This window comes from Ostrea edulis, chromosome 9, assembly GCF_947568905.1.
Source record: "Ostrea edulis chromosome 9, xbOstEdul1.1, whole genome shotgun sequence".
Lineage (NCBI taxonomy): Eukaryota > Metazoa > Mollusca > Bivalvia > Ostreida > Ostreidae > Ostrea > Ostrea edulis.
In genome coordinates this window covers 17671448-17687410 of record NC_079172.1, presented here as the reverse complement: position 1 = coordinate 17687410, position 15963 = coordinate 17671448, and the positions used below count along the sequence as shown (strand labels likewise).

Below are 15963 nucleotides of genomic sequence, written 5' to 3'. Positions count from 1 at the left end.
TTCTACGAAATTGATGCTCTCATCAATTGAATTGAAGAGAGCAATAATTCAATTAATGCACGCATCAAATCAATTATTGCTCTCATTAATTTAATTGATGCGTGCATCAATTGAATTGAAGAGAGCAATAATTGAATTAATACATGCATTAAATCAATTATTGCTCTCATTAATTCAATTGATGCGAGCAATAATTGAATTGAAGCGCACATTAATTCATTTGATGAGAGCAATAATTGAATTAATGATATCGTCAAATATTTGAGTTTTTGTTAATTTGGCGCTCCATAGATATAGCCCTTTCAATCGGTCGATCCATAGATATATCGACTTCACAGAAAAGCATATCGACATCGCACTTCCTGTTCAGTTTATATTATTTTCGGAAAACTAGTTTGATCCAGTTTTTTTAGTACCACATGCCTGCATAATCATTACCAAATATGGAGCATCATCAAGGTCAAAGGGTCCATTGGCTGTTTTGTTTAATGTAACAAATGGGTCAACCAGATATTTTAAAACTTAATTCTGTTTATTTTTTTAAAATACACATATAAATATAAAAAATAAAATGTCTTTCTTTGTTGTTTCATTAGGCGATGAAGGTAGCAATCATTACAGAAAAATTTACATAACCCACTTATGAAGGTTGTGCATTTTTTCTGCAATGCCAACTACCTTCATCACCCGATGAAACAACAAGGAAAGCATTTTATGGTTTAAATAAACATTTAAATAAGCAATGATTAAAAGACATTTGAATAAAATACCTCAGTTCACATGAACTTCAATAAGAGTCAATGAAGACGCACCCAAAGATCATAGGTAAGATCATAAGCCACTTTTATTTGAAGTATATGTTGTGTTTAGCTGACATACGCCAATAGGCTCCAAACCATGGATATATAGTAACAGAATTCCATTGTTTGATCAATAAAATCTTAACCATACTAATCATATTTGTCCATCCTTTGTTAACATATTCTCCACTCTTTCTGTGAAACCACTAGACTGATTTCAACCAAATTTGGCAAGAGTATCCATAAGTAAAGGGAATTCCAGTGCATTCAAATAAAGTGCCATGCTCTTTTACAAGGGGAGATAATTGGGAAATGGTGGCACGTGTGAAAAATAAATGAAGAAGAGATTAGCCACAACGTCCATAGTTAACACATTACAATTCCCTAAACCTGGGCAATGCAATGAGTTTAAAATAGGATATATAGGAAAATTAATCTAAAATCTGAAGAACCACCAGGTTACAAATAATCATGTTCAAATATGTAAGTATCTCCTCGTGTAGAGTGGTACTGCCGTGGTGGTCTAGAGGTAGGGCATTTGCCACACATGCGGAAGGTCAGGGTTCAAATCCCGGCTGCACAGATCTAAGTCGTTAAACCAAGTAGTGACAGTTCTGTCGCCAAACGCTTGGCATCAGGTGTGAATGTCACGGGTCCTTGGTGATGACCTTAAAAACTGATGTCCCATGTCACAGTGGGTGTGGCACATTAAAGAACCCTTACTGCTCAATGGCCGTAAGCACTGAGCGAAAGACTTAAATTTGAAGCCCTTCACTGGTCTTGGTGATTTCTCTATGAGTGAAAAATTCTTGAGAGGGACGTTAAACAAGATAAAATCAATCGTGTAGAGTAAATTAAAGATTGTTTACGTGATGACAGCCATTAACTTTTGACAGGTTATGGCCCTTACTTCTTTTATTATAAAGAAATATTTTTTAAAATCTTCTCAAGAAACCACAAGGGTACAGCATCTCGACTTGAATGTACTGATTAGATCTAGAATTAAGTTTGGTCCCCGGAGTCTTTGACCACAAATACATGTACATTTGTATCGCATAGGAATTTGGTAAAGATCTTAAATTGTGTACCATAAATTCAATACAAGGTATCAAATTAATCTGTAATTATCCTCGTGTAATGTAGTTTGTTCAAGTCGGGGCCATCAAATGTACCAAGTTGTAAAGTCCTAGGGCTTATGGTTCAGTCTGTATCCTGCCCACAAGGTCCGGACAGACAGACGGACGATGCCATACCATAATACGTCCCGTCTTCAACGGGCGTATAAAAAGGGTCCATAGTTCTGAATAGAGTTACATGGAAAATAGAAACGGGACAAGATGTATCTTGTAAAGGGATGACGCAACACCTGATGAGATCTTTTTGAACCTCCATGTTAAATCCAATCGTAGCTGTAAATCTGTACCTATCTGGGGGGAGGGATTCAATTTTCCCCAGCGACCTTCAGTTCCATTAATTGGAAAAATATGAACAGGAAATTAATTGGAAATTGTTACATGTAAAATACTTTATTTTGTTACAATTCTAAAACAGTTACATGTATTAAAAAGTATTCTTGAAATGTGAGCAAGATGTTATATAGCTAATTGATCAGGTTCCATTTGAGGAAAAAATACTTCAAGCCCTATGAAATGAATTTCACATAAGCTGTATTTGAGAAATTGGGTATGCATGCTGTTTTCAACTCCCTAAAAAACTTTTTTAAACTGTCAACAAAAATAATTACCTCACCAGCTATACTTCAATGTGAACCCCAATAGTACATTATATAAATACTATAGAAATACATGTAAAACTGTATTTTAGAATATATCCATCTCATTGCTTTCCCTTTTGTTTTAATACAGAGGGTGAATCTTCAATATTCACATGGAACCGATTCAACGCCATCGTCCATGTTGTGGTCACTGTTCTGAACCCTCTCTTTTCTGTGACAACTCAATGTTGTACATTCTCCTCCATTTTCTTTTGAATTTATACAGTTTGTTTGACTCTCAACAGGTGGTTGGTGTTCCTGCGAGATCACGAGCTCCGTTTCTGCAATCCTTATTAGTTCAGTATCAGTCACTAAGTCACTAGGGATCTCTCTGTTCACGTTATTTGTAGAACTTGAGGAAGGTGGACACACAGATCTGCCCTCTATATCTTCTGCACATGTTGACTTTGAAGTCTTCTCATTCTCTAGTGTTGAGCTACATGGGTTGTTGATTGGGTCTTTGTGCCTTTGATTAGGAGAGTTTTTGTTTTTCTTTGACAAAGAATTCTGACGCTTGTAATTTTGAGATCCACTTTTATTCATCTCCCCAGAATCGTGTCTATTCCTCTTTTGAGACCAGTTTTCTGACTTCCAGTGATGGGACCTGTCATCCCATGGTTGATGTTGATGTCGCCCACCCCAATGATTTCTGTCTGATCCCCATTGATGTCGTCCGCCCCCCTGATTTCTGTCTGATCCACCACCCTGGTAATGTCTGTGATTTCTTCCTCGTCTTGGGTAATAGTAAGACCGTTCGTCATTGTAGCCATCCCTGTAGCCCTGCCTGAAGAAGTGGTTATGATGAGGTGGATAGTATCCATTATTTTGAGAATACGAGTCCCTACCACCATTGTATTCTCTGTCTTCCCAATGCCTATGCCCATCATGTCTCCAATTACACTCCTGATACTGGTAGCCGCCTCCATTCCAGTTGTGCTGGTTCCCCTGGTAATGACTCCAGTGTCTTTGATCTCTGTGATGACTGAATCCCCCCTGGTGACCGTGCTGAGATCTAGACTGATGTTGATGCGTATCGTGTGCCTTAGTATTTCCATGGAAGCCTTCATTTTGATCTACATATCCATCATTCATATGAAGGTCTCTTTCTCGGCTCCGTCTTTTATTATGTCTTCTATGTGGTCTCTTGCCCTGCTCAATTTTCTTCATGGGAAGTTTTTCTCTGCCTTCATACTTGTATTCGGTGTTTCTAGGAAAAATGACCATGAGAAATAAAACATTCTGTATGCAGAATTTATGTAGTTCACCTCAATGATTAGCACCTAAGTGAGAGAATGTTTCAGAGTGAATGAATACTCTATCAGAATCAATTTGTTTAAGGTGGCTCACGACACCCTGAAATAGTTTCTCAAATCAGTACAAATTGATTTAATCATAAAAGACATGATGATATATAATAAGTATATATGCCAAAAAGGCAGAAAATATGCAAATTTAGATAAAAACATGATTTTCAACAACAAAAATATTACAACACATATGAACAAAAGACTTTGGCGAATTTGAACTCAAGATCTGCGGTTCACCAGTCCAAAGCTTTAACCACTGAGCTACGATGATAGACAAACAAATCGATCGATACAAATAATTTCACAAAACATTTAAATTGCCATCTTGTGACGTAGTGTCATAAAGAGTATAAGCTTTAGTGTAGTGAGCTACCTTAATTAATTCTTCAAGTCCCAAGATACTAGTCACCTTGACCTTGATGACATTATTTTGATTCAATATCCCGACAGTGACGACACCCCATTAAGTCAAGGGCAACCCCATATTTAAGTCCCAGTTTCCTGTGGTTTTGACCTTGCTGATATGAATCACTCTTTAATAATTAAGCCATTGACAAAGGCACAATAAATTTATAACCCTGACAAGTTACAAATATATAAATGCAAAGTGACTTTGACCTTCTTGAAATATTCCTGATACTATGAAGACAAGGAGAGCAAAATCAGAGCTCTGACACAATTTCTGTATCTAATCCCCTCATGACCTTGAAATTATACTGCAGGTTGAAATCATTCCAAGCATGGTTGTTTAGTTACAGCCTAAACACAAATTCAGCATCTCGTTGCCCTGTGACCTTGACTCATCTACAAGACATGGGCAACACCATACTTAAATCTTAAGTCACTCCAAGCAGTAGTTCTGACACAATTTCATAGCACCATGACATTAGGGACATAATCACCATTTACGGTCATGGTTCATCTCTAGGTCATGACCAACAAGATTGATTGATTGTATCTTGCTTAACGTCTCGCTCGAGAATTTTTCACTCATATGGAGACGTCACCAAGACTGGTGATGGGCTTCAAATTTAGGCCTATGCTTAGCTCTTACGGCCATTGAGCAGTGAGGGTTCTTTAGCGTGTCACACCTACTGTGACACGGGACATCCGTTTCTAAGGTCATCTCCGAGGACCCGTGACATTCACACCTGATGACGAGCGTTTGGCGATGGAACTGTCACTACCTGTTTTAACGACTTAGGTCTGTCGCAGCCGGGATTCAAACCTCGGCCTTCCACATGTGGGACGAACGCTCTAACCTTTCGGCCACATGACCAACAAGATACATTGTACCACACTTTAAAGTCATGTCAAGCATTAACGGAGTAAGGTCAGTATAATTTGTGATGGAAGATGGACTTGATGGACAGAAAAAGAAAATTAAGCCAAAACCAATGGCTCTGCCCCGCTGGTGAATAACATAACTTAATATCCACTTACAGCTGTCTGTTTCTTAAATCTTCTATGTAATTTTCTCTCTCTACGGGATATCCTCTAGATTCGTGGTAAACTGAAACATAGTTCTATGAATGTAATGATTTTTTCAAGTGAGAAGACTCCTTTTACAGCTCATGTTTTCTAAATTAGTGCCCCAATCTTATTCTAATTACACAGTATAGCGATAGTGATTTGTAATATAAAACTATATGTTTATCATATAGAGTCTGTACATGTGAAAGTCATCATGTACAACAATAAAAATGCATAGCGGACTGCATCGTCGGAAACCCACAGTTGATTACGCTTCGTTCCTCTCTCCATCACCCGTGGGTCCATTCATTCCTACTCGTTTGTTCTCATGAATAATTAATGAGGTAATTTGATTGGGCGCTCATGGTATACTCTGAGCGAATTTGTCCAATCAACAAGACGTTTTCAGTCCAATTTTGGTATACACAAAATAATGTTAATGCTACCTTCAAAAACAGAAGAGTTCCATTACTATAACGATTACTTTGATTGGACAATATCTTTAAATATTTATTCATGAGAACAAGCAAGTAATAATGAATGGACCCATGGGTGATGGAGAGAGGATCGAAGCGTAATCAACCGTGGGTTTCCCACGATGAGCTGACTGACTAATTGAAAGAAACCAGTATCAAATCATCAAGAGAGAGAGAGAAAGAGAGAGAAAGAAAGAAAGAGAGAGAGAGAGAGAATACAAATTTGCGGTTAATTCTCTACCTGCCATTGCTTTCTCTGGATCAAACCCCAGCCTCTCTATCATGTATCTGCAGACCACGTATCCTGTCCTGTTGATTCCGTGTGTGCAGTGAACCCCGACCACCTGGTCTGTACACGAATATAAAAATCATTCCTTCAGTGTACCCTGACCACCTGGTCTGTACACGAATATAAAAATCATTCCTTCAGTGCACTCCGACCACCTGGTCTGTACACGAATATAAAAATCATTCCTTCAGTGCACCCCGACCACCTGGTCTGTACACGAATATAAAAATCATTCCTTCAGTGCACCCTGACCACCTGGTCTGTACACGAATATAAAAATCATTCCTTCAGTGCACCCTGACCACCTGGTCTGTACACGAATATAAAAATCATTCCTTCAGTGCAACCCGACCACCTGGTCTGTACACGAATATAAAAATCATTCCTTCCATTCATTCATTAAAGAAATTGAAATGAACATACTTCATAAATTTCCCCAAGTCTAAAATACACAAATTAATACAAGAAAAAAATTTACTCACTGTCATCTTGACTTGCTTCATAAAAGCTCTCCAGTGTATCAAAAAACCTGAAGTAAAAAGAAAGGGTAATTAGAGAAAAATATTGCAATGGGGTCCTAATGTGGGTTTTTTTTCTCCACAGAAGTGGTCATCTGTGTGGGAGGAGCAGAGAAAGACCACCTCTCTGAGTGTGTGACCACCTGACCACCTCTCTGAATGTGTGACCATCTCTCTGTCTCTTTGTGTGTGACCACCTCTCTGAGTGTGTGACCACCACATCTCTGAGTGTGTGACCACCTCTCTGAGTGTGTGACCACCTCTCTGAGTGTGTGACCACCACCTCTCTGAGTGTGTGACCACCACATCTCTGAGTGTGTGACCACCAAATTGTCTCCCATGCATCACTGTCCATACAATGATCGCATTTGTGTAGCACAGGCTAGAAGAAATATTGAAATCTCTTTTGAATTATCAATCTCAATATTTCAAAACAGAGTATTCCATTTTCTTTTTATAATCACATATTTCACAAATATCTATCTATACATTGTAGAAAGTTCCACCCACTTCAGAATAACAATTTCAAGAATTCAGCAACATATGGTTTATTATTTTAGTAAGGTCGAAACTGCATACTTCAGTGGGGTTTGTGGTATTCATATTTACATGTATTTTGTAAAAAATAAATATTTCTGTTTCAAACGAGCACTTCTGATACATGTATCCCATTATGTCACAGGTTTCACACATGCTATGATGGGAAAACAGAAAATGCTATAAGAAATGGCTGTCTAGTTTTTTTTTTTGGGAGGGGGGATAGGAGGATTACACTTCCATTGAGCACATGCGGTTTATTTAAACTATCACATGTTCAAAAATGGTATTATCTCTTGGCCTTTTATTTTTCTAATAGTTGTTTCAATGACCCCATCTTCTCTAAATTAGGGGGGGGGGGGGTCAAATTTCAATTTACCCCTCTCTCTCTTTTTTTTTTTTTTTACCACATATACATGTAGCTGGAATTAGCAGTCTATTTTAAGGTGATACTTCCATACAACATTTACAATGTAGGTAAATGAAACTGATCTTTGTTTTACCTGTATACCACATCATCATTTGGCACGTTATGACCCTCTGTAAAAATCTTCTCGTATCTTATACCCTGGTTCTCTAATTCCTGTAAATAATGTAACAATGCATCATGTATCTCCTTATATTCAGTCTCCCCCCTCCCTACCTTAGCAAGCTACATACAAGTATATTTAAATACATGCTTCATATTTTCATTGTCTCCTTCCCTTCATATAAAGTTGTATATTCATACTACTTGAAAATTTCTCTGCTCTACTTATATATATAAATGCATCTTTGCTGGTCAAGGGTAAAGTGTCTTTGTTATCCAGGGTGCATGGTCCACCTTCGATTATAATACATGGTTAGCAAAGCTGGCTACTGAAGATCACTTTTATTTTTGTGTATATACGATGATGTATTTTGTGAATCATCATTTATTGCATAAGTCTTCTATCTGTAAGAGTTCATTCACGAGAACTAAATTTTCACAACTAGTCTCGCAAAATTACATGTAAACATTATTCTCACAAAACCAATGTGATTTGCAGTACGCGGACTCCATTAAATGTTATAATGAAATACTTCACATTCGCTGTGTCCCTGTAACTTACATAGGCATCGTAGTATTTCCTGGTAAATGTTAGGTCAATGACCATCCCCAGCTGACTACCCAAGTCCCTCACCATGGAAACCAAACTGCTGGGGGTAAATCTAAAATACATTGATATGCTAAATTTACTTTGAACTTGATATTCTTCACTGGGTTTGAGATTAGACTACACAACCAATATAGCATGTAAAATTCAATTATGCAACATAAACTTTCACTTGAAATTTGCAAGTATAACGTGAGAGTCAATATCAAATTTCATTGCTTATTAAAATTGAAAACAAGAGGCCCATGGGCCACATCACTCACCTGAGACCATATTTAAAGATTTACCCTATATATTTGCATTTAAAACTTTGAACCCTTTTGTGGCCCCAACCTATCCCTGGGGACCATGATTTTTACAACCTTGAATCTGCACTATGTCAGGAAGCTTTCATGTAAATGTAAATTTTTCTGGCCCAATGGTTCATGAGAAGATTTTTAAAGATTTCCTCTATATATTTGTATGTAATACTTTCAGTTTGATCCCCAATTGTGGCTCACCCTTCCCCCAAGGGGCATGCCTTTAACAAACTTGAATCTGCAGTATGCCAGGAAGCTTTTATGTAAATGTAAACTTTTCTGGCCCATAGATTCTTCATCAGAAGATTTTTAAAAAATTTTCCCTATATATTTGTATGTAAAACTATGATCCCCTATTGTGGCCCCAACCTACCCGGGGGCCATGATTTTTACAATCTTGAATCTGCACTATGTCAGGAAGCTTTCATGTAAATGTAAACTTTTCTGGCCCAGTGATTTTTCAGAAGATTTTTAAAGATTTTCCCTATATATTTGTATGTAAAATTTTGATCCCTTACTGTGGCCCCATCTTACCCCCGGGGACCATGATTTTAACAAACTAGAATCTGCACCATGTCAGGAAGCTTTCTTGTAAATTTTTACTTTCCTGCCCCAGTGGTTCATGAGAAAAAGATTTTACCTTTTAATGCACATGTAAAACTATGATCCCCTATTGTGGACCCAACCTACTGCTGGGGGTCATGGGTTTAACAAACTTGAATCTACACTATGTCAGGAAGCTTTCATGTAAATATTAGCTCTTCTGGCCCAGTGGTTCTTGAGAAAAATTTTAAATGACTCCATCCTATTTTTGTATTGCATTTTTGTGATTATCTCCCCTCTGAAGGGGCATGGCCCTTCATTTAAACAAAGTTGAAAGCCCTTCACACAAGAATGCCTTTTTCTCATTTTTGGATAAAATTGGCTCAGTGGTTCTGGAGGAGAAGTCGAAATTGTAAAAAGTTAACAGACAAACAGATGGATAGACGACAGACAACTGGCGATCAGAAAAGCTCACTTGAGCTTTCAGTTCAGGTGAGCTAAAAACACTATTATTTATCTGAGAAGCAGAATTAAAAACTTTTTCTTCATGAAATTCAACCTACTGTTCTTCTTCTGGAAGTTTTTCACACAAGGTCTGAAATAAAGATAAAATTGATGAAATTTATTGAGTGATGTAATAAAAAAAAAAATAACTAAATCATCAATACAATGTATAATATTCTAAGCTGCACTTCAAAAACATTTTCATAATATTTTCTCTTTTAAAGTGGAGCAAATAATAAATTAACTTTAATCTGATACTCCTAAATGCACAAATTTCACTACCATGCACAAAATTCTTATGCATTGAATTATAAGACATCAGACTCTGCAAAGATGAAGTTTAATATATAATCAAGTTATAAATTTACATGTATTTTACAGAATTATATGCAAATACAACAAGAGATGTTTGTAAAACACATATGCCCCATGATGCAAAATTGAAAAGGGTTATACACATGCATAATTTAAATATGATAGTAGTATCACCAATCCAAAATATTGAGCATACCTTCTTCAGGGGCACTTTAAATGTTATCAGCCTTGTTCCAGGAATAACCGTTCCTAGTGCTCGGTACCTCTCCCATCTTGAAATATAAAATCTACATATTACGTTGATGTCCCAGCTAGATCAGCATACACACTGGACATTTTATCTACCAATACGCCAGTTTCAAGATAAGTCTGAGTTATTTCCCTTTGGAGAACTCTCGTACTTAGTAAGGTGCAAAACAACTTGTTTACACGCGGGAGTGGGACATATATCCATCACTGCAGAAGTGAATCTGCTCAGTAAGTTTATCATACGCAGTTTCATCACCCAAGTTTGACTGGTACACAAACTAAGTAAATGATAAGTATTCAAGAAGTAATTGAATACTTGAAATTCTTATTATATCACGTTATTTTGTTGCTCCTACCTATCATATCCAGGATATTGTTTGGAAATATGGCATTGTATTTATGTTTCCACTTTAGTAAAACATTTCTTTTGATGGTGTTTTATATTTCCTACATCAAGTATTTAAAAAGAAGTCGGTTTTTATAAATTTTATCATCTTTCGCATTGACTGTAGTACCACTCTGTCCCACCTAAGCATTCAAAGTTCCACTAAATGCACCTCCTACATAGGAGAGCTCTAATCTCGAAACTGGCGTATTAGTCAATACATGTATATGGATTAATTCTGTAGTAGTCAGGGCTATATGAACCATGGATATCGACCTGGGTAGCTCAGTGGTTAGAGCACCTGGCTAGTAATGCAGGGGTCCTAAGTTCGATTCCCGGTACAGCCATAGATTTTTTCCCCTCCTATGCAACAATTCTATCACAAGCACCAAAGTATGACAGATTGATTGATTATATATCTTGTTCAATGTCTCTCGAGAGAATTTCTCCCTCATATGGAGACATTACCAAGACCGGTGAAGGGCTTCAAATTTAGGCCTTTGCTTGATGCTTACAGTCATTGAGCAGTGAGGGTTCTTTAGCGTGCCACACCTACTGTGACACAGGACATCTGTTTTTAAGGTCATCTTTGAGGACCTGTGACATTCACACTTGATGCCGAGCGTTTGGCGATGGAAAGTATGTCAGATATTGGGCTATATCGAAATAAAACACTTGTATTCATAGTATTCCAAACATTTACCAGACTCAGAATGTGATAAAGTAGTTGGGATTTGATATAGCTCACTTAGCCAAGTATCCACACAGACTACATTTACCTCTGCTTACAATTCAATGCCCTGCTAACTAAAAGTTGTCATCAAACCATAGGCAGTTCATACTGAAAACTCTCTGTAATGTGTTCATGGTGGAATTAAAAGTGGGGGATGTACATCATGAGTGCAAGTAATGAAGGGTGTTTTTCATTTAAACCTAACTGTAATGACCAATAGCTGTGTGAGGGATTGAGTACTTTGGATCAGTACAACTTAATTGAAAGGGTAACTGTATGATTCCCACACCAATATCAGTCCAGCTATGAATGATTCCCTCACTAATATCAGCCCAGCTATTAATGATTCCCACACTAATATCAGTACAGCTATTAATGATTCCCACACTAATATCAGCCCAGCTATTAATGATTCCCTCACTAATATCAGTCCAGCTATTAATGATTCCCACACTAATATCAGTCCAGCTATTAATGATTCACTAATATCAGCCCAGCTATTAATGATTTCCACACTAATATCAGCCCAGTTATGAATGATTCCCACACTAATATCAGCCCAGCTATTAATGATTCCCACACTAATATCAGCCCAGCTATGAATGATTCCCACACTAACATCAGTCCAGCTATTAATGATTCCCTCACTAATATCAGTCCAGCTATTAATGATTCCCACACTAATATCAGTCCAGCTATTAATGATTCACTAATATCAGCCCAGCTATTAATGATTCACTAATATCAGCCCAGCTATTAATGATTCCCACACTAATATCAGCCCAGCTATTAATGATTCCCACACTAATTTCAGCCCAGCTATTAATGATTCACTAATATCAGTCCAGCTATTAATGATTCCCTCACTAATATCAGCCCATCTATTAATGATTCACTAATATCAGCCCAGCTATTAATGATTCCCTCACTAATATCAGTCCATCTATTAATGATTCCCACACTAATATCAGCCCAGCTATTAATGATTCTCACAAATATCAGTCCAGCTATTAATTATTCCCTCACTAATATCAGACCAGCTATTAATGATTCCCACAAATATCAGTCCAGCTATTAATTATTCCCTCACTAATATCAGACCAGCTATTAATGATTCCCATACTAATATCAGTCCAGCTATTAATGATTCCCACACTAATATCAGTCCAGCTATTAATGATTCCCTCACTAATATCAGTCCAGCTATTAATGATTCCCACACTGATATCAGTCCAGCTATTAATGATTCCCACACTAATATCAGTCCAGCTATTAATGATTCCCTCACTAATATCAGCCCAGCTATTAATGATTCCCTCACTAATATCAGCCCAGCTATTAATGATTCCCATACTAATATCAGCCCAGCTATTAATGATTCCCACACTAATATCAGTTCAGCTATTAATGATTCCCTCACTAATATCAGTCCAGCTATTAATGATTCCCTCACTAATATCAGCCCAGCTATTAATGATTCCCACACTAATATCAGCCCAGCTATTAATGATTCCCACACTAATATCAGTTCAGCTATTAATGATTCCCTCACTAATATCAGTCCAGCTATTAATGATTCACTAATATCAGTCCAGCTATTAATGATTCCCACACTGATATCAGTCCAGCTATTAATGATTCCCTCACTAATATCAGCCCAGTTATTAATGATTCCCACACTAATATCAGCCCAGCTATTAATGATTCCCACACTAATATCAGTTCAGCTATTAATGATTCCCTCACTAATATCAGTCCAGCTATTAATGATTCACTAATATCAGTCCAGCTATTAATGATTCCCACACTAATATCAGTCCAGCTATTAATGATTCCCACACTAATATCAGTCCAGCTATTAATGATTCCCTCACTAATATCAGTCCAGCTATTAATGATTCCCTCACTAATATCAGTCCAGCTATTAATGATTCACTAATATCAGTCCAGCTATTAATGATTCCCACACTGATATCAGTCCAGCTATTAATGATTCACTAATATCAGTCCAGCTATTAATGATTCCCTCACTAATATCAGTCCAGCTATTAATGATTCCCACACTAATATCAGCCCAGCTATTAATGATTCACTAATATCAGTCCAGCTATGAATGATTCCCACACTAATATCAGTTCAGCTATTAATGATTCCCTCACTAATATCAGTTCAGCTATTAATGATTCCCTCACTAATATCAGTCCAGCTATTAATGATTCCCACACTAATATCAGTTCAGCTATTAATGATTCCCACACTAATATCAGCCCAGCTATTAATGATTCCCACACTAATATCAGTTCAGCTATTAATGATTCCCTCACTAATATCAGTCCAGCTATTAATGATTCACTAATATCAGTCCAGCTATTAATGATTCCCAAACTAATATCAGTCCAGCTATTAATGATTCCTACACTAATATCAGTCCAGCTATTAATGATTCCCACACTAATATCAGTCCAGCTATTAATGATTCCCACACTAATATCAGTCCAGCTATTATATATCTTTTTCTGTGCACTGCTGCTCATGTGTATGCCCTAAATTCTCAGATGGATGATTGCGTGTTTGTCTGTCTGCAAATTTTAACCCTGGTTATACATTTTGAAGTACAGGTGACTCTCAATAACTCAAAGTTCAAGGGACCTTGATAAAACTTCGAGAGTTTGAAAGATCAAAATTCAGAAATTGAAGGTCCGACCATATGGTTAAGATATTAGAGTAATTGGAAATGTTTATCTGCAATATTATGAAATCGTTTTGACATCTTTTCCTTCATATTTGTCAGGTAGTTAATTTGATTTCAAAATTTAATAAAGAACCTTATTTTGCAATAAAAAGATTTCAAAGTTTAGGTATTTCTTTGTTCTTTTATCATGCTAAGATAGGATACTCAACTAATTTCCGATAAAGCTGTACTGTCGCTAACTTAACAGCAGAGCACAATTTTATGTCTCTTTACACAAAGCAAAAAATCTAACAAATGAGTAAAACTATGTTTTAAAGTAAGTTTACACAAAGAAAAAATCAAGAAATTTAACAGTCTGTAGATCTCTAAATATTAATGTCTCAAAATTAACTCTCTCATTGTGAAGTCAAAACAAACTGCATAGATTTTATTCATCATCGGATTATATACAAATCTTAATCATCACAATTAAGACCCCAGCGTAAGGTGAAAACTGACCAATCAACCAATGTCCACCTCCACAAAGAACCATGGGCAATATATTGCCTCTGTAAACACCTAATTATCATGACCACACTAGCCTCTGGCATTCAACAAAATCCAGGTAATGTCCAAGCGGAAATAATTATACCCTTGGGTAATGGTGTGTATACGCTACCACCACTTCAAGAGATCGAGTGTGAAAAATGATAAAATATGTTTTACAGGACCCAACTTCACTTCGAGAGATTGAGATCAATAGTAAAGTAACTTAGTTAAATATAAAGAAAAATTTGGAACCATGATTTCACTTCAAGAGAATGAAGTTTGAGCCATCGAGAGTCACCTGTATGTTGGAGGCTTTGATACCTCGCAAACTGAAAGGTGCATCAATGTCAGATGTATGGACTATTGACCAATCAAGTCCACAGTCAATTGTTGAGGTGAGGTCAAAAGTTTATGTTTTATAGTCAGGCATAATCTCGGAAGAGGCGTCAGTCCAAATATCCAGCCTCGATATTCAGCAAGATTCTTCCTCAGAAGAGGTACGTGTCAGTCCAAATATCCAGCCTCATGAATCTCGCTGAGATTAGGTATAAGGCTGCATTCATTTTTATCAATAAAAGTAAAATAACGATTTAAAAATTGTAGAGATCATAGATTGTATTGTATTATGAAAGGTGGAGATAAAGAACAGTAATCAATCTCATAACTCCTACAAGTAATACAAAATAGATAGTTGGGCAAACACAGTCGACCCCTGGACACGTACACCATATGTATTGTATTATAGAGATTATCATGAAATAAACAATCCATTTTTATTACAAATTCTAACATTTAACTATACAGAATATATACTCCATCAAGTTGACAGTCTATTTTGCCTCTCATCATATTACGAATAAAAGGTTACTATAAATACTGGATTTTTGGTTGCATGGGCACAGTTTGGGGCCTGTCATGAAATATTTGAATTATTCTATATATAACCCTTCTCTATATATAAGATATTTTATATCATTATTTTATACATAGAGAAGGGTCATATATAAGAGAATGCGAATAATATGTGACAGGCCCGGCCGGCCGGCTAGCTAGCTGTGGTTTGGGCAGTACACTGTGCTTACACATGGTAGCCCACACTCATCATGCACATGTAGACATATTTTTCGAAAGAATTTGAAAAGTTCTGATATGAATATGATAACCGTGGGACACAAAATATGTTGTTGAATTGTTTTACCATAAATCTATGTAAGTGAGTAATTCATGAACCTACCTTTCAGGAGGTGGCATTGCAGTATTTAGTGTATTCTATTTTTAGAAATCGGAAATATGTGTCGGCATTTGTTAGTTCGTTCCATATATCGTTTATGTGTGTCTGATATGTTTGTTTTTCTTCTTTGAATATTCATCACGCTATGTATCATGAGCGGTATAGTTGTTTTTC

General features: G+C 36.7%; 1 protein-coding gene across 1 annotated transcript; it reads right to left on the bottom strand.

Annotated features, from left to right (window-relative positions):
* Nucleotides 1–2310: 2310 nt before the first annotated feature.
* LOC125659011 (RNA/RNP complex-1-interacting phosphatase-like) lies at nt 2311–15863 on the bottom strand. The gene is made up of 9 exons (XM_048890509.2): nt 15793–15863; nt 10168–10243; nt 9716–9747; nt 8266–8365; nt 7678–7757; nt 6602–6648; nt 6072–6179; nt 5325–5394; nt 2311–3781 (listed from the first exon to the last, which is right to left on the bottom strand). The coding sequence occupies exons 1-9, from the start codon at nt 15807–15809 to the stop codon at nt 2677–2679; spliced, it is 1635 nt and encodes a 544-aa protein (XP_048746466.2). The 5' UTR covers nt 15810–15863; the 3' UTR covers nt 2311–2676.
* Between the last annotated feature and the right edge of the window lie 100 nt (nt 15864–15963).